The sequence below is a fragment of the Quercus lobata genome, chromosome 8, assembly GCF_001633185.2.
Source record: "Quercus lobata isolate SW786 chromosome 8, ValleyOak3.0 Primary Assembly, whole genome shotgun sequence".
NCBI classification, from domain to species: Eukaryota; Viridiplantae; Streptophyta; class Magnoliopsida; order Fagales; family Fagaceae; genus Quercus; species Quercus lobata.
In genome coordinates, this window is record NC_044911.1 from 19,888,591 (window position 1) to 19,909,071 (window position 20,481).

Here is a 20,481-nt window from a genome sequence, read left to right on the forward strand (position 1 = left end):
TCAATGATGATTTTAGATTTTTTTTTCAAAAAAAAAAAAAGGGGGGTATGGAAGTCCAACTTAAGGCAATTAAATCTTGATAAATGAAAGTGTTTTTAGCATATTTTTCTTTCTATCACATTCTCTATATGCAAGTACTTACAAATAATTTTCTTTTGTTGAGATAATGAAATGGGTGTTTGAAATTTGTAGCTCGGTATTTGGTTGTGAAAATGGAGTGTACATATGGAAGTATTTAGGAGGATGCTTGAAGTTTTGTACTTTTTTAGGATATGAATGTATTTTACACTTAAAATTTTAATTTATAAATTTCAAAATCATTTAATCAGTTTTAAAAAAGTAAGTTTACAAATGTTATAATATGTTAGTCTCATAGAAATGTCAAAAAACTTGACTGTTCCAACCTCATAAATCTAGATTAGTAAAGCAATTCCCCTCAATATTCAAAAACAAATTCTATGACAATTTTTTATTATAAAAAATATGAATTAAGAAGATCAAGTTTTAAAGCATTTAGCAATATTGTTAGAGAACATAAATATTATACAACAAAATGAGTATTACAAATAAGTCTTAAAAAACATAAAAATTATTTAAAAAGAATTTGCAAAGTATCCGAGCGTTGCATGGGACATTATCTAGTAATTACTAGAAGAAAGAAAGTTTTAGATGATACAAAATTAATTTTAAATACAACAATAATTTAACGTACATTCCAAATTCTTTTTTTTTTTTTTAATGCAATTCAAAAAGAATGACCAAAATTTTTTTTTTTTTAAAGTAAATAATAATACTTATTAGAACACACACAAAAACCGTAATACTAGTGTTTTAAACTAGGTTTATAATACATTATATAATCAGAGTATAACTACAAAAAAGCCTAACCTTTATAGTTGTAGATTAAGGTTATAACCAGCGGACATCCCTTCTGATACAAAGTTATCAAAGTTAAAAATCTTCTAGTGTTCAATTCTAATACAAAGTTATATTAAATAGTCATCACAAAGCTTATGATAGCTGAGCTTCCTAAATGTCATTCGCTATCTAAAACAGATTTTGTGTCATTTGTCATTTCATGGATGAAAATTCAGTAGGTTCAAGGCTTGTTCTCAAGGTGTCATACCCAAGCTTTGCTCATTCATTGCCTCAAAACCCAAATATTTTTCTACGGTTAGTGTCTTAAATTGGGTTTATAATACATTATATAACCAGAGTACAACTACAAAAGGACCTAACCTTTGTAGTTGTAGATTAGGGTTATAACAAGAGGACACGAGACACACACAACCAATGTAGGATAAACATTCCTTCTGATACAAAGTTATCAAAGACACGAGATACACACAACCAATGTAGGATAAACATTCCTTCTGATACAAAGTTATCAAAGTTAAAAATCTTCTAGTGTTCAATTCTGATACAAAGTTATATTAAATAGTCATCACAAAGCTTATGATAGCTGAGCTTCCTAAATGTCATTTGCTATCTAAAACAGATTTTGTGTCATTTGTCATTTCTTGGATGAAAATTTCAATAGGTTCAAGGCCTGTTCTCAAGGTGTCATGTCCAAGCTGTGCTCATTCATTACCTTCAAACCCAAATATTTTTCTATGATTAGTGACAACAATTGTGTGGTACAACCCAATACTCATTTAAGAAACATGGTGACCTCTTTCTTAAGCATTTAAGGATTCCATACCTCATGACTTTATCTGATGGTGTCCTTGAAAAGCATCCAAAAAGCTCATCCGAGAATGGCCAACCGTTGCATCCACCAACTAGTCTATCCAAGGTATCGAGAAGGGATCCTTGGGGCAAGCTTTGTTTGGATCTATGAAGTCCACACACACTCGCCATTCCCATTCTTTTTCTTTACCACCACCGTGTTGGCTAACCACTCTGGGTAAAACACTTCTTTTATTGCCCTTGCACGCTTAAGCTTCACCACCTCTTCTTTAACAGCATTAGAATGTTCTTTAGAAGAACGCCGATGTGGTCGCTTCTTAAGGGTGACAGATGGATTAACAGTCAAATGATGACAGATGAAATTTAGATCCACCCCAAGAGCTTCATAAGCACTCTATGCAAATACATCAATGCTCTTCCTGAGGAAAGCAACCAGTTTTTCCTTCTCCCAATGAGGCAACTGAACTCCCATTTGGAAATACTTCTCATTGTCATTATCAATGATGATTTTTTCTAACTCTTCACACTTTGCCCCCTCTACCACAGTATCCAAGGACGTGACTACTTTCTTTGGTTGCTATAAATCCTTTTCTATAAGAACCGAGGATTCACCCCCAGACTGATGTCTAATTGCAGCCACTAAACACTATCTGGCCATAGACTGACTTCCAATCAACTCTTCAACCTGCTCCCCTGAAGGGCACTTCACTTTCAAGTGCAAAGTGGAAGAGACAATCCCCATGGCATGAAGCCAAGGTCTCATCATAATAGCTATGTAGGGGGAATATGCGTCCACAATAAAATCCACCTCTACGACCTCTGACCCTACTTTAACAGGCAATCTAATCTGGCCCCTTGGGATAACTGTCTTCCCATCAAACCCCACCAAAGGGGAATCATAGCTGACCAAGTCCTCGGGCTTTAGCTTGAGCCCTTTCTATAGGTTAGGGTACATGATCTCTGCACTGCTGCCCTGATCTACCAAAACTCTTTTCACATCAAAACCCCTTATCCGAAGGGTGACCACCAAGGCATTATCATATAGCTGAAAAGTTCCCACTTTATCTTTACTAGAGAAGCTTAGAGCTAGTCGGACTTCCATTCTCCCCCTCTTAGAATCAGGGATCAAATCCTCAGCTTGGGGCCTTACTATGGACATAACACATGATGGATAAGAACCAATCTGACCTAGGGCAGCAAGAATAACACTAATCATCCCCAAGGGTGGTCTTGAGGAAGCATCCCTCTGATGTGCTGACCCTGCTTGGCTCCCCTACCCATTAGGTTGGTATAGGAATTGCTTTAGCTTCCCAATTTTGACCATCTGCTCTAGGTGATCGCGTAAAGTCCTACACTCTTCTATAGTTAGTCCTTGGCCCTGATGGTATTAGCAATGAAGACTTTGATTACGCTTCATGGGGTCTCCTCCCATCTTATTTGGCCACTTAAAGTATGGCTCATTCTTTATCTTCTCCAAGATTTGGTGCACAGGCTCCCTGAACACAGTGTTGACTACCTGGGTAGTAGCAGACCCAGTATGTCCAGCAAAATCTCTCCTGAGCCGATTATTATTATACCTCTCTGACCTAAAATCTCTTCAGTCCTGGGGAATTACCTTCGCCTTCCCCTTTCCTTGTTGCTGATCTTCCTCAACCCATTTGTACTCATCAATTCGATCCATGAGCTGATGTAACTTCTGTGAGAGACCCCATCCCCAGTCCTTTTTAGGATGTTAGGCCAAACCTATATGAATGGGTGGAGTCGTGTTATTGCCTCTTAAAATGGAGGATTGACTAGTTATATTTTCCCCTTTAGATTAAGGGTTTTACAATGAAGTCGCCACTTATTTAATTATTGGGATAAATAAGAAAACCAAAATTGAAAAATTTCTCATTTTATTAATTTTCAATTGAATTTACATTGATCATAGGAAAGTTACATGGCTTTGGTCCTAAATACAATCTAAGATAAAGTACATAACTTTGTTTCCTAGTTACAATCAAAAAATTGAAAATTATAAGGATAAACATTGGTTTATCAACCCTTGATCTAAATTCAGAGGCTATGTTACAAGGTGAGAAGGTATTAGGCACCCATCTTGCCCGGTGAAACCGGTCTTCTAGATTATGGTGGCCAATATTCATATCACATCATCCAATATATTATCAATCAATTTGCATGTTGAATTCATTGTGTGTATATGTGATAAACTCTAATTCAATTTATTAAGAATTTCAATTGGATTGAAAAATAAATTGTAGTGAATGTGTGTGGATGGTGATATCCTAGATTCAAGAATTTAAAAGAATTATTAAACAAACATCTTTTTCATGTTTTTTATGTGGATTTAAGATCGAAACAAGTGTTATGCATGAACATGTGATGAACAATTAAGAACATATGAAGAACACATAAGAACATTTAAGAACATTCAAACATATTCAAGATAATTTAAATAGTTACTATCATGCTTTAATCCTAAATTCTCACCATGGCAACACAAAAAACAAGTCAAGGAAAGAGATTATACCTTCATGCAAAATCCATATGGTGGAGAAGACAACTCTTGGTAAAGGTTTTAAAGGTGAAGGAAAAGAAGAGTTAAGAGAGGAAGAGTGAGTCTCACTCAATACCTTGAGTCTCAGGAAGACTAAGATATGACAAGATTACTTAACTTCACTAGAACTCAAGAGAGGGGAAGAGAGGGGGGTCTTTTCGTGCTTTGGAATGAAGAAAATTGGGGGTTTATATAGTAGTGGTGGAGGAAATACGAATGGAATGTCATTTAATAAGGGTTGACAAAGAATCATAAACCTACACTTCATTTTGGCCTTTGGGGAAATCTGGTGCATTATATGTGGAGATTGGTGAAAGTGAGGTACAAACCAAAATTCGGTTTTCCAGTAGCTACTATAACAGCCTGTAGAGCCAATTTCAAAAAATCATATTTGACTTAATTCTGATTGGAATTGTCTCGTTCTTGTACTCAAATTGAAGCCTTGGATGTCTAGTTTCTGGGAAAATCAACCTCATTCACAGATTCAAAATATTCTAAGAGATATCGATGAAATGGTGAGCAGAAGTCATTTGTTAAAAAATTATTTCAAAACAATTAACATTATAAGTTCCAAATTATCTCCCAATTAACATTAAATGACTCCAATCACTCCCATTTCAGGCTTAATTGGTTCCAAATTTACCCTAATTAGAAGATAATTGCACAAATTACTCATTGAATAATTAATGTTTATCTATCTAATTAATTAGGTGTATGTAACCTCACCATAAATGTAATCCTAACCAATCAAATTATGACATATCGTTAATCTCAAATTGATTATAATTATAACCAATTGGAATCAACTGTTTATAATCACATATAGTCGGACTCAATTTGTGATAGTGCATCTCGGCCATTAAAACTTGATTTGATGATAACTTTCAGTCTGATGGTCCGATTGATTTGATCGTTACAACATCAAGATCATTTTGGTGAAGTGAAATTAAAAGCTAGTGACCAGAATTAAGATGTATATTTCCAAGACGAAATTACCCTTTTATCCTCCATGTGAGGTTAAATATGGGTTGCAAAATGAGGTGTCAACAACTTCAGGCAGGCTTCCTTGTCAAAGATTTCCTCAAATCGTGCTCAGCATGCAGGCTGACCTTAAACATCCCTATTGCTATATCATTGAAATTTTCATCTATCACATTAAACATCTTCTAGTACCTATTTGAATACATCTTTAGGGTCTCTCCCTCTTGCATGGCCATAGACAACAAGGAATCCAAGGGACGAGGAACCCTACTACAAGTAACAAATCGAGCTCTAAAAGCCCTAGTAAGCTCTTGAAATGGGCTAATTGATCCTTCCTCCAACCCATCAAACCATCTCATTGCCATCGGTCCTAAGCTAGATGGGAATACCTTGCACATTAAGGCCTCATTCTTCGAGTGGACAACCATTCTCTAATTAAAATGGATAACATGCTCCACTGGATCCGTCCTACCATTATACATGATAAATGCTGGCTGAGTAAACCGCCGAGGAAGTTTTCCCCCTTCAATCCTCCGTGTGAGTGGTAATTTGGCACAAGGTCCTACTCATAGCATCATTCCCCAAGCCTCTGTGAGATGGGCTTCTGCTCCTCTGCCTATAATGACGATCCTCATCATAAGAGAAAGACTCACTGGGAGGAGTCCTTGATTTGGGCCTATAACTATTATCATCATCATCAAAGACTCTAAGCTTGAGGGAGTCCCTCTCCTTTGCTTACGGCGTAACTTCCTCCGTAAATGATTTATCTCCAGCTGCATGTTCCTGGTGTTTTCTCCATGGGACACATAACTCACTTCTAGAATGACTCCTACTTGTATGGGTGGTGTGTACACTAACTTCACAGTCTCTCCTTCGTTCAAGATTAAGGAATTGATCTTGACGTTAGGATCTCACAGATTCTTCACAGTTTGGCCTTGAACCTACCATGATTGAACAAGCTCAAGAATGTTCAATTTCCCATAAACGGCGTCAATTGTAAGGATACAATTTGCTCCCAAAGCCCAAATGGATGGTCAATGGCCCAAAGAGCCAAAACAATGAATTTGTTAGAGAGTTGGCTTGAAACTGAACTTTCACTGAGCTATGTAGATAGTGATCACAATAGGTTAGTTATTACTGGAAAGAATAAACACATAGTTTTAATCAAGAAAAGTTCTCCTTGGTCAAGTCCGAGAAAGGTTTATTCTTATATATTTCTCTGAGACTTATACAAAAATTACAGTTCTTGGGTATACAGTGATTTCTCTCTAGTTTTTTTGATCCATTCCTCTGTAATGGGGTTTCTTCCTTTTATACTCCCTTCTCTTTTTTCATCTTAGGCCACGTGTAAATCAAATTGCTAGTCTTGATACTTGTCCCATCAGCACTTTCCTAAAGTCTTTGTGGGTAGCTATAATGATGAAAGTTACTATTCAGGTATCACCTCCACATTAATGCGACCAGGGTGTTAGATGCAAAGCATTCAATGCGGTGATAGCAACTTTCTTCTCAAATATTTCCCAACTCTTTTTTGTCTCATCCCTCTCTAATATTTATCCTTCCAAGCACGATTGCCTGTTGACTTGTTCTTGATAGATGGTCGGACCTTTGACCTCCACTCTGCTTAGCCGAGGATGTACTTCTCCTCAGACAACATCCCTTGCTCATCATGACCTAATCTCTTCCTTGGCCCAATATTTATCTACCTTCACTTGTACTAGTCTGTCCTCGGGTTATTTGACATCCTCGAGCGTGGCCCACGGCCCAATACCTATATCTGGGCCCTTCATCCTTACAATAGCCCCTCGAAATTCTACTCTTTCTTTCCTTGGGGAAAAGTGGGATTTCAATTTTTAGGTAACCATGCCTCACATACTTATATTACTTTCTCCTGTGGAGGTTTATTTTCAATTGCAAAGGGGCACACTCCTGATGCTTCGGCAATCGAGACGCTTTTGGATATCTTCATCTAGAAGGTCCCTTTTGGAGAAATTAAGAGAACTCCAATTCCACTTCCATTTTGATTTGTTACTCCATCAAAAAACATCTTCCATGATTCTACTTCAATCCCCATGATATCTTCATCCAAGAAGTCTCCTTGAGTCTAGTGAACAATGGGCTAAGTGATCGGCAATTGCTCTCCCCTTCACAGATTTCTAGGTCACATACTTAATATCAAATTCTGACAAAAGCAACACCCATTTAGTAGTCTTCCCATCTTGCACAGGTTTTTCCATTAAGTACTTCAAAGGATCTATCCTTGCAATAAACAAAACTTTGTAAGCAAGCACATAATGTCTGAGTTTGTGAGCTGCACATACAAGTGCTACACATGTCTTCTCTAATGGTGAATACTTTTCTTCATAAGGCAACATCTTCTTGCCGATGTAGTAAATTGCATTCTCCTTCCTAGTCTCCTCTAGGTATTGAGCAAGTAAAGCCCCCATTGTTGTATCTGTAGTGGTGAGATATAACAACAATGGCTTTTCGAGTACTGGTGGGACAAATATTGGTGGTTTCATCAGATAACTCTTGATTTTCTCAAAGGGTTTTTGGCATTGTTCATTCCACACTGTAGGGACTTCCTTCTTAAGTAGTCAGAAGATTGGTTCACATGTCATGGTGAGTTAAGCTATGAATTTGGTGATAAATTGTATCCTTCCCAGAAATCCTCGAATCTCCTTTTCAGTTCTTGGGGGATTCATCTCTACAATTGCCTTGATTTTGTTAAGATCAACTTCTATTTCCCTTTGGCTTACCATAAACCCTAGCAATTTTCCGGATGTGACTGCGAAAGCACATTTCTTTGGATTCAACCATAACTTGTAGAATCAGATTCTTTCAAAGAACTTCCTCAAAGCTAGTATGTGCTCTTCACGGTCTTTGAACTTCACTATCATATCATCAACATAAACTTCTACTTCTTTATGGATCAAATCATATAGCAAAGTAGTGGCTGCATGTTAGTAAGTTGCACTAGCATTTTTAAGGCCAAATGGCATGACCTTGTAGCAATATGTCCCCCATGGTGTAATAAAGGAGGTATTCTCCATATCTTCTAGAGCCATCTTAATCTGATTGTACCCTGAAAATCCATCCATAAACGATAGTAAAGCATGACCTGCTATGTTGTCAATCAGGATGTTAATGTGAGGCAAAAGGAAATCATATTTTGGGCTGGTGTTATTCAGATCTCGAATATCTACACACATTCTGACCTTCCCATCCTTCTTTGGTATCGGAACCACATTAGCTAACCACTCTAGATAGTTGACCACCCTCAAAAATCTTGCATTGTACTATTTCTCCACTTCTTCCTTGATCTTAAGAGTCCACTCTAGCTTCATTCTTCTCAACTTTTGCTTGACCAGCTTCATGGTTGGATCTATTGGAATGCAATGTTGTACTATAGCTGTATCGATCCCAGACATGTCTTCATATGACCACGCAAAGACTTCCTTGAACTCTGGCAGCAATGCCACTAATGCATTTTTCTCTGAAGTGGTTAGGGTATTGCCCACTTGTATTATTTTGGGTTCATCATCAATTTCCAGGTTAATGGGTTGGGTTTCTTCTTTTATGGGTTCTAGGTGTCCATATTTTAATTCCTTATTATTAAGAGTTTCTTTACCAATTTCAAAAATAAAAACATTCAAAGCCAACAAATAAGCAGAATCAAAAATCTTATTAAAAGGGAAAGAGTTCTCAATAGACTCAATAGGCTTAACTAAATCAAACTCGACTGGAAAACTATCACAAACAAACTTAACAAGAATAGAAATACTAGAAGAAATAGACTCAATAGGGACAGAAATAATGTTCTTGGCATGGGTGACTGGCTCGGCGGTCTAGATCTTCTTGGCAAAAGTGACTAACTTGGTCTTGATCTTCCTCACGGAGTCTTCCATGGGGTGGGTAGCTCCCTCCCATGCCTAGTTCTTCAACTCGATCATGGCTTCAACAATGGCAGATGGCTCCCAGTAAGCTCCTTCTTCCCTTAGCATCAATACTATGGAATCTTCCTCCATATAATATGTGGCTTCTTCATCAATCTTCATGTCTGTAGGCTTGTCGGCCATCAAATGTGGGGGTTTGAAGTGTCTCTCCCCCTTTGTGATGTAGGCAATTTTTGTTAGGTCATTAGGATTGGTGCCTTGGGGTTTGAAGTGTCTCCCCCCATTTGTGGGTGTTAGGCTATTTACTTGGGGTTTGAAGTGTCTCCTCCTATTTGTGGATGTCGGGTGATTCGATTAGGGCTTGAAGTGTCTTGTAGGTCAAATGTGGGGTTGTGATGTTGCAGCAACGGAGTTTCTTCTATGCTTAAGGGCTTCAATACTGTAATGGGAGTGACAAGCTTGGAACTGGAACTACTAGCTTGAATGTCAGGCTTCGGTTCTCTTAGTAGCCTTCCTTCAGAACTTGACCAAATTCTCCCTTAATGACAGGCTTGGTTAGGGTAATCAAAGCTAAGACCCCCATCCACATCAATCAATCAACCAAAACAAACACACACAACATGTAATGCAATTTTAATTGGGATCGACCTAAGGGTAGGTTTTAAGTCATTACGTTGTAGGGTGGGTTTGTTGTTTCATTGTTTCCCATAGCTAGGACGTTACACCTTCCAATTTGTAATGTAATGAACATTGCGTTGGTTCGAATGGCATGGTTTGTCCTTTACAGTTAACAGAAAATGATCCAATGACTTTAGGCTATGAGTTGGTAAGTTCGCCACTGGGTACCCAAATCTAATGAAGATCAGTGATCCATGGTTACTACCACCACAAGTTGTTGAAAGGGGTGCATACATATTGTTTGGATGGCACACACAATGATAGTTAGGGAAAGATTTTAACAAACAATACAAATAGCAACATGTCATACAACAAAATATCATATAACATAATAAACAAACAAACAACAACATCACGCAAGACCATGCAAAATAGGGGCACATATTTGGTCACTTAAGTTTAATACGAAACTTAGCCCTCGACATCCCCAGTGGAGTCGCCATTGTGAAAGACTGCCAAAATTTGGGTGCCTCTCAAAAAAAAAAAGAGATTTTTGGAGTGTGCTTTTTAGGGCACCTCTCTTTTTGAATAAGTGATGTGAAGTAGCCATTTTTTTTTAATACAAAAAAATAAGAAAATAATAAATACAAATATACATGACTGAATAGTTCTTTCATTGATTAAAAAGAAATACATTTGGTAAATTGAAAATTACATGGCTTTGGGTCCTAGTTACAATCTACCAAAATAAAAATAAAGACAAGGCTTAGATCTACATATCCAAAGACCTAAATTTAGAGGCTAGGTTATGGAATGGGAATGTGTTAAGCACCCATTCTGCCCAAACAGAATCTGGTCTTTTAGACTCTCATGACCTATGTACCCCTTTATGCTTGCTATGAATGATATGTTGCACATGAGAAACAAAAACTAAATCACATAAATTTATTTGTGAATGTATTCTCTTCTTTATTTAAAAAAAGATCAGATTTGTTGTTGTGAGTAAAAAAAATTGATTTTGGTTTATAAAAAACCAAATCTGTTTTGTGATAAAAAAAGATTTGTGTATTAAAAAAATCAAATATTTTTTTGAGAATTAAAAAAAAAAAAGTGGTTTTAGTTTTGTAAAAGACCAGATTTGTTTTATGATGATAAAAAAAATGGTTTTTTGATGACAGAAAAAAAAAAATCAAATCTGTTTTTATATGTTCGAAAATATAAAAAATATTTTTTATGAAGAGAATTTCATTCATAAAACAAATTTATGCTATATGAACCAAACAAAATAAACAACCATAAACACAATCATGCATGATCTTTTTCTTTATTTCAAAATTTGCATATGTTGAAAATCAGATTTGTATCTAAGGAAGATACCAATCAGTTTTCTGATATAAAAAAAATTAGATTTGCATCTAACGAAGATGCAAACCAGTTTTTGATTTGAGAAAATTCAGATCTACATCTTATGAAGATGTAGATCCTTTTTTTGTTTAAAGAAAAATTTAGATCTACATCTAAGGAAGATGCAGATCCGTTTTTGATTAAGAAAAATTTAGATCTACATCTAATGAAGATGCAAATCCGCTTTATTCTAAGAAAAAGAATTGATTATATGCAGATCTTTAAAATTAAGAAAAAGATTACAATTGCAATAAAAGATTCAAGATCATGCTTTAACAAAACAATAATTAACAATTCATATTGTAGATATTTGACACAACTAAACTAAAAAAACATGCATGCATCATTATAAAAGAAAGGCATAAACAAAAGGGTTAGAAAGCAACATCTTGCATAAGCACTCATCTACTTAGGAGGATGTTTTAGGGTTCAAAGAAATTTATTCAAATTATCTTTGAAACCTAAAAACCCTAATTTCAACAGAAAATATCAGAGAGGGAATCAGCAAATATGTGCAATTTGAGAGCATAAAAGAGTGTGCCTTTCAAGGCGTAAAAAAGTGTGTTGAATTATGAGATCCCGTCTCTATTTTTAGAGGCTGGAAAACTCTAAAAAATAGCTCAAACGATTAGGATGCAAATCGGGACGTGTCTTTCTGCAAAAAAAATAAAAAAGGGTGTGCCTTATCGGCACCCGAAGGAGATTGGGCCAAAGCCCAAAAGAGTGCCAAATGGTACTCTTGGGCACCAAACTTACTTTTGTGTTCGAGTGCGTTTTGGACCCCCTTTTTAGGTTTTTTTTAGCCGGTCCTTGCATCTAGACGTGTTTTCATCCGTATTCTAAGATTTTTCATCTCTTTTCTGGATAATTTAGGTCTTTTCAGGAATAATTATCTTGTAGATAAATACCTAAAATAAATTTTGATAAAGTTCAAATTATCCATAATTTTATTGTTATCCAATTATCCCCTTTATTCCTATGCAAGCAATCCTATTTTAAACACTAATTATCAACCAATCACAAAATTATTTAATTAATTCTAATTGTTTAACCAATCAAAATTAATTTAAATTAATTGTGCGTGGTCGACTTTACCTAGACACAATGCATGCTAACCGTGCAAACTCGATTATGTGATATCTTTTGATCTGATGGTCCGATTTGGAAACCGAAACACAATTGTGACAGTTAGAATCTCAAGATCATTTTTATGATATACAATGAATGAATTAACGCATGTAATGCAAGAACAAATTGATGCATATAATGCAATCATGATTTTTGGAGTACATGGTTGGTCATTCTAGTCATCTTCATTGATTAAATCATGGGTGCAAAATCGAGTGTCTACAGTGGGCTTGAAACTGAACTTTCACTAAGTTAAGTGGATAGTGATCACAATAGGTTAGTTATTACTGGAAAGAATAAAACAAACAGTATTGAACAAGAAAAGTTCTCCTCGGTTAGGTCTGAGGAAGGTTTATTCTTATATATTTTTCTGAGACTTATACAAAAATTACAGTTCTTGGGTATATAATGATTTCTCTCTAGTTTTTCTGATCCATCCGTCTGTAATGGGGTTTCTTCCTTTTATACTCCCTTCTCTCTTTTCATCTCAACCTTTCACGTGTAGATTAGATTGCTAGCTTTGATATTTGTCCCATCAGCACCTTCTTGAAGTCTTTATGGGTAGCTGTAAGGCTGAAAGTTACTGTTGAAGTATCACCTCCACATTAATGTGGCTAGGGGGTTAGATGCAGAATATTCAATATGGTGGTAGTAGCTTTCTTCTCAAATATTTCCCAACTCTCTTTTGTCTTATCCCTCTCTGATGTTTATCCTTCCAAACACGATTGCCTATTGCCCTATTCTTGATGGATGGTCGGACCTTTGACCTCCACTCTGCTTAGCCGAGGAGGTACTTCTCCTCGGACAACGTCCCCTGCTCATCATGACCTGATCTCTTCTTCGGCCTAATATCTATCTACCTTCACTTGTACTAGTCTGTCCTCGGGTTATTTGACATCCTCGAGCGTAGCCCACGGCCTAATACCTATATCTGGACCCTTCATCCCTACAGTTGGTATGGCTTTACTTTTGTGTGTACGTCTGAAAGTTATGAGCGAAGTAGTGTTGGGAGAGTTTAAAGACTAAGTTTTGTTTAGTGTATTAGTTTGAGGGCCCCTTTGGGTGTTTTGGGTTAATTTATTTTTGAGAGTTTTTTTTTTTTTTGGTGAGTTTGTGTTGTTGTAGATTTTGAGTCTCACAGGCCAGGGTTTAAGTCTCTAGGAGAGAATTTCAAACACATATATACTTAGATTATTATAGAGTAGAATTTCTATTTTATATCCACTCTCCAGTGTCTCATACCCTACTTCCACTACCTCACACTTAATTGTTTTTTAGTTTTTACACTTTACAGTGCACTTAATTAATTTTTTTTGATAAATTACTAATTTTTGTTGTTGGGGTTGCTATTTTTTTTCATAGATTATAGATCAATTTGATTTGTTGTCAAAATTTTTTTTTTTTCCAAAAAGGCCAAGATACAGGTTGGTATTGAATTGATTTGTTGTTGGACTTCTTTTAGGGGGGTTCAAAATTTTATTTTAGGGTAGTCAAAGCAAAAAATTATAAAAATATGTAGAAAAAAAAAATCCTCCAAATGAGGGGGTTCATTTGAACAAATAAGCCACATGAAGACAAAGTGGCATTGCCACTGCTCACCACAATTGAAAATAAAAGTGCTGTGACATTTTTTTATTTTTTAAATATTTTTTATGGAATGTGCTGTGACATTCTGTTCTGTCTCTAGACTTTATCCAATTTTAATTAAAGGTATGATCAACTCAATTAGTAAAATTTACAATTGACAACCATAACTGAATTTACAATTTTGTAAAATATTTTCCTTGCTTGTATTTTGCAATGGATTTCTCTTTATTTCACTAACTAAACTAACAGAGAAACTAATCTGATCAAAATCTGTTACAAGCATTCACATCAAACTCAAAGCATTTTTAGTCAAATTTGGTCTGAAAATCCCACTTTATTACTTTAGCTAATCTACTATTCATTGACAACTATATTAACCTCAATACTCTAATGCTATTGTACTAAAATAATCATTAACAGAGAGAGGAGAGAAAATGAATTAATTATTATTATTATTTTTTTTTTTTGATGTATTGAGTGAACAGTGCTCAATAAATGTATTGAGTCCACTGTTCATTGTTATTATTATTATTATTTATTTATTTTTTTCACAATTTATTGAGTTTGAAGTATGAAGCTTTCGGGCTGAGTTTGGTTAAAATTTTGGCTAAATGTGGCCTTGAAAAGCCAAATGCTAATGCTACCCATATAATATAGCCAAAACTAACACTAAGCTTTTCTGCACGTGCTTTATTATAGCCTAGATGACAGAGTTTCTCTTGAGGATTGAAGCCCAACGTAAACCCAGACGACAGATTTTCTTTTTTGGGGAGTTTTCGTTACTGTTTACTGAGGTACTTCTTGATAGTTGAATTATCTTCCGATCACCCCCAAATAGTCTGAAGTTCACATTTTTCCTATAAAAATAATCGCATAGAACTTTTTAGCTCTATGCAATTAAAAATCTCACAAAAAATAATGGAATGTAGATTAGGTAAAGTATGATATAGCAGACCATGTGTGCGGCTGAATGTTAATTCTTGTGGGTGAGATCAGTTGCCCATAGGTTTTACTACCTAGAGTCGAGTCCAAATGACTCTTCTTTAAAAAGGTCTTCTACCTTATCCAAAAAAAAAGATAAAAAGAAAAGAAAAGGAAACTCTCAAAAAAAACCCAAAGAGATTGTAGAGAAAATAAACACGAAGAAATCCAGGAAAAGCAGCCACAATAATTCACTCACAAGATATTTTGATTTTAACATCAGCAGCTCAGTCATATCGTTCCTACTAATATAGAAAGGTTAACAGCGTTTTCCTAAGACTTGGGAATGAATTTTAAAAATAAAAATAAAAATAAAAAATAAAAAAGAAGAAGAAGAAGAAGAAGAAGAAAAAAGGCAACATCACTACTTAAATAAATCAGAGTTGTTGGATTTATCCTTCCTACTTTTACCAACTAACCCCGTAGTTCGAACCCTTTCCTCCCTAGACTCTCAAGCACTTTGTGCATTGAGAGGTAGCAATTCAGTTACAAGACCTTTGGTTTACCTGTCTTGATTCAAATGAACCAAATATAACAAAATATACTTCAGCTAAATGCAATTTGACAAGTCCTGGATTCCCTTGGTAACATCAATAACTCCTTGAGAACACGAAACTTCTCCTCTGAATGTATATTAGCAGAAGAGACTGTCATCGTCTTTAAGAATCTTGCCATCTTAAGGATATGTCCGACAAATTTCAGCTCATAAGTTGACCCTTCAAATCCTTTAAAATGAAATGTCTTGAGGTGCGTTGATATACATATTGGAACTTCCTCATTGAACATCCTCTCTATGATGGAAGTATCTTCCTCATCACAAACGTAAAATCCCATGTATTCCTCCTGACAGCAGAAGATACACTAGTTAGTTAGATTAATTCAGGATCATTTTAGAAAAGAGATATTTCATCATTTGAGCATAACATACCTTCTCAAAGACTATTACTGCAAGATTAGGAGCCAGATGAAGCAAGTGTGGGAGCACATGCCACAAACAAGCACCAACATCAAAGTTTAAGAAAGCCAAATTATGAAACATGGGAAGATCAAATTTAGTAGCTTTACAAAGGCACTGCACAATAATATAATAATCACATCAATATAACTGATTGTCCAAGAAAGAGTGTTTAGCCATTTAATAATAGAACATGAAAAAAATGTGTTTTTTTTTCCTTACTTGAGTGAGATCTGAGTCCAAATGAAGGGATTTAACGTTAGAGAGTTGCTTGATGAAGTCCATAATCATATTTCCATAATCTTTAATATCATCATAATCAACCTCAATGTCTGCTTCAACTAAGTTAGACAGATTTCCCAACAAAACATGTTCAATCACATAACCGCTGAAACATAGGTACTCCAGAGCTGGGGTATTTATCTCAAATTTGTTGTACTGATAAGCACTATTATGGAAATCTAAATGCAATCTTTTGAGTGTAGGTACAATGATTTTCAAAACATCATACGTATATGTTTGTAAATGCAAAGTCAAATCTTGCAGTACCGGGCAACAACTGAGGAATCTCGAGAACGAGTCGGGTTTTGCATACCAGACATTTTCAAGATGCAGAGTCTTGAGACTAGGGAAGCCAAGGAGAGCTGAAGAAGGAGGATTAACATAAACATTGTTGCCCATTAAATTCAGAACTACTAATGTTTTAGCATAATTAAACAAGGCAGAGGGGAAGTTGAAAAGTTCAGGAAAACAAATGTGGAGTTCGAGCTCTTCCAATTCATGAGAAAGAGCGGCGTGGACCCATGTTTCGACTTGAATTGGGTCAGAATCAGAATGCCAGTAGAGGCGAAATTGTTTGAGGGGATAGGCATTGTTGCGATTGCGAAGAGCCCAGACCCTGGACACTATATGCGCAAACGTAAAACCGTACCTATTAAACTGATTAGGACTTTGCTCCTCATCTGAATAAGATATCTCTTTAAATTGGTAGCTGTCAAAGTCGAGCTTTGGAACAAGAGTCCAGAGTGTCTTCCACCTGTTCGACAAAATGCTTGTGACAACAGCCTCTTTGGTTGTGAGAAAAGAGAGGATATGGCAGAGGAGAGAGTCTGGTAGATTGCTTATCCTGTCCACCCCGGTTGGTTTTGAGTTTGAGTTAGCCATTCTGAGCTATTTTGTTGTTCAGCAGAATCTGGGAAATAATGGGGTTTGGAGTTGGAGTTCCCAATTTAAAGATACTGTGCCAAACCCAATTGGCGGCGAAATAGAGTAATAGACCGTGGCCCGGGAAAACTACTTATTATTATACCAGTACCCAGTACTTACTACAATTGAAGATAAAAGGGATTGAGATCAGTGCATTACTGACACTCTACTATTATGTCTATAGACTTTATCTAAATTTTAATTAAGGGTACGATCAACTTAATTGTAATATTAACAATTTACAAAAATAATTGAATTCACAATTTTGTAGAATATTTTTCTTCCTTACATTTTGCAATGAAATTTTCATTAGTTGACTGATTGAATTAACAGAGAAACTAATCTAACCAAAACTTATTATCACAAGCTTTAATTATGCTAACAAGTAAGCATTCAAATCAGGCTCCGCTCAATGCACTTTTATACCTCGGTCTTAATACTCTAACACTATTCTACTTAAATAGTCATACACAAAAAAGAGATATGTGAGAAGATTATTATTATTATTTTTTTTAATTTTTACTTTTATGTATTGAGTGAATAGTGCTTAATAAATGTATTGAGTTCATTGTTCATTGTTAAATTTTTTTTGACAATTTATCTTGGAAGTACATACACTTCATTTAAGATGTATCCATGTCATACCGGCCAGTGTAGTATCGGTCATTTTACATTATAATTTTTCAAAAATTACTCATGTCACTATGTCTTACCCGTAGGCGTGTCCAGGGGCGGCTTGATGCATTTGGGGGCCTAAGGCGAAAATTGATCATCTTATTTAGATGCAAAATTACTACTAATTAACATGAACTAAATAGAATTTTTTTTTTTTTTGAATTTTTAAGACAAAAAAAATTTGACAAAATTTTTCATACTTGTTGATGTGGTAGATTGATAGTGGTAAGTAAAACAGTGGTGTTAGTGGTAGATTTAGATGAAAACTAGTAAAAGTTTGCTAATTAAACTCTTATTATTATTCTTTTTTTTTTAGAAGTGCAACATTCACAATATTTTTTACAACAAATCCTAGATTTTAAACTGCTTTTTGTTTTTTATTTGAAAATATCACTATAATTATTTTTTTGCCATCAACAATAGGCTGTAATAACTTGCTACTTAGCATTAGTTGTAAAAGTGTTGTGAAAAATATTGTGGACGATGTTGCATTTTTCTCTATTTTTTTATTTTTTTTTCATCTAATAAAAAAAATTATTTTATTTATTGATTATAAATAATCCTATTGGTTAAAATTTAGGGGCCTTTTTTTTACTTGGGGCCTTAGGCCGTTGCATTTTTTGCTCCACCATAGAGCCAGCCCTGGGCGTGTCCGTGCTTCCTAGCAATTTATTGAGATGCATGAAGCTTTTGGGTGAGTTTAGTTAAAATTTTGGCTTAAATGTAGTTTTGAAAAGTCAAATGCTAATGTTACTTATATAATAGAAGCTAAAACTAACTCTGAGATTTTCTACTCGTGCTTTATCACAGCCTACATGATAGATTTTCTCTTAAGTGAGTTTTCATTACTAAGGTACTTATTCTTGAGGTTGAAGCCCAGGGCAAACCCAACCAACATATTTTCCTCTTAGGGGAGTTTTGGTTATTGTTTATTGAGGTACTTCTTAAGAGTTGAATTCTCTTTCAATTCCTTCCAAAAACCATTCACATTTTGCCTATAAAAAAGAAATATGCATAACTTTTGGCTAATATCTCACTACAAATAATAATTAGAAGAAGGAAGTTTTGGATGCTACAAAATTAATCTTAAATACAACAACAATTTAACATAGATTCACAATTTTTTTAATGCAATTCAAGAAGAATGACAAAAAAAAAAATTTTGCCACGGTTAGTGACAACAATGTGCGGTGCAAACAACCCAGTACTAATTTGAGAAACATGGTGATTTGAGCATTTACATTCGGTAAGCTAAAAAAATTAGCATTTAACACACCAAAAAACTACTTTGTCTACTTTAACACCTCACTTAAAAATATACCCTACATCCATTTTCTATTTTAGCATACAACATATTAAAACAAGCCACACCACCTTCTATTTCAATATAAACTGTAAAAGCCAATATAAAATTAATGGCAAGTAGTTATAGTGATCTGTTTTCTCTACTTGCTAAAGTTTTTAGATATAACATCTTGGATGAAGCAAGTAGTTTTGTGTTTGAAGTACTAAAATAGCATTTTAGCTATTTTTTTGAAGCTCCAATGTGAATGCTAAGCATATAAGGATTCCAGGTCCCATGAGTCATGACTTAATCAAATACTCCCCGTTTTGGGAATCCAAGGCTACTGAATCCCATCCACCTAAAGCCATAAATCGATCCATCATCTACTTGAACAAGGGAGATGCACAAAACAAATTACAGGCAGATAAGTAGTACAAATATGTCACAGGTAATTATATACACTAATTCCTATATATAGAATGGTGGTGTGGCTTCGCTATAGAGTTTGTGTGTGTAAAAGTTATGAGCAAAGCTTAGTGTAGGGAGAGTTAAAGACTAAGTTTTCTTTAGTGTATTAGTTTAAGGGCAACTTTGGGAGCATTTGGGATTTGGGTTAATTTATGTTCAAGAGTTTTTTTGTGAGAGTTTGTGTGGGTGTAATTTATATAATTAATAGTGAATTTTGGTTGGTGCGCATTGCCTGTGAATGTAGGTGTGGAGTAACCCCAATCATGTTAATTATGGTGTGTCGTGGTGCTTGTTACTATAATGTTGTATGTGTATCCTATGACATTCTCTAATATCTAAAACAAAGAAAATATATCTCAAAAAATTTATAATTGATGAGATGCAAACTCGTCAGTCTCAGGAGGCAGATGGAACTCCCCGTTAGCGTCTGGTTCTCTTCAAGAAGGGTGGTCACCGGTGTGGTGCCTGCCACAATGTCTCCGATGCCAAAGTTAGAACAATCAAGATGTTTATAGAACTAACAGTAAGAAGTATCTTTTCAGAATTGTAGTCTCGTACCTTATGCTGCAAATGTAAGAGTTTTATATCTGTCAGCCTGACTACTAGCCGTTGGAGTGTAAATGCTCTTCTTTCATAACGCCTCAAGCCCAATTATGGGGCTTTTATTAGTCCCCAACGGTCTGCTTTACTGGTTTCGTAACTGCCCATGTTATTTGCTGGCACCATTGAATGACCTTCCTTTCCTCGTCGTTGATGCTTTGTTCGTCATCAGAGGGTACCCTCGTCATTACGATGGCCTCGTCACTATAACGTGTTCTCCTCAATCCCATCAATTGCCCCCAGGTTCTGTGGTCGTCAGTGACGTGTCATGAAGGCCACAGAAGGTGAAAAGTTTCGTTCATTGAGTTGTTTGTGACGCTTGGGTTTCCGTTTCGAATTTAATGAGGGATGGCGGCGCGGTGTGGAACGTGGCCACGTGGCATATGTTGATTGAGGGTATTAATGGAATGGCCCTTGGGTTTCCCGCTGCTTTTCAGTTTCCTTGGGTTTT

General features: G+C 35.6%; 1 protein-coding gene across 1 annotated transcript; it reads right to left on the reverse strand.

Moving 5' to 3' along the window:
• Positions 1 to 15,268: 15,268 nt before the first annotated feature.
• LOC115958050 (F-box/LRR-repeat protein At3g59190-like) lies at positions 15,269 to 17,091 on the reverse strand. The gene is made up of 3 exons (XM_031076411.1): positions 16,019 to 17,091; positions 15,770 to 15,913; positions 15,269 to 15,684 (listed from the first exon to the last, which is right to left on the reverse strand). Exons 1-3 carry the CDS (start codon positions 16,958 to 16,960, stop codon positions 15,388 to 15,390), a joined length of 1,383 nt encoding a protein of 460 aa, XP_030932271.1. The 5' UTR covers positions 16,961 to 17,091; the 3' UTR covers positions 15,269 to 15,387.
• Positions 17,092 to 20,481: the final 3,390 nt, after the last annotated feature.

Excerpts from the sequence above, each read along its gene's own strand:
- LOC115958050 (XM_031076411.1), bottom strand. The coding sequence starts at position 16,960 with ATGGCTAACTCAAACTCAAAACCAACCGGGGTGGACAGGATAAGCAAT. Across the intron at positions 15,914-16,018 it reads TGGACTCAGATCTCACTCAA|TGCCTTTGTAAAGCTACTAA; the intron begins GTAAGGAAAAAA and ends ATTATTGTGCAG. Across the intron at positions 15,685-15,769 it reads CAGTAATAGTCTTTGAGAAG|GAGGAATACATGGGATTTTA; the intron begins GTATGTTATGCT and ends TTCTGCTGTCAG.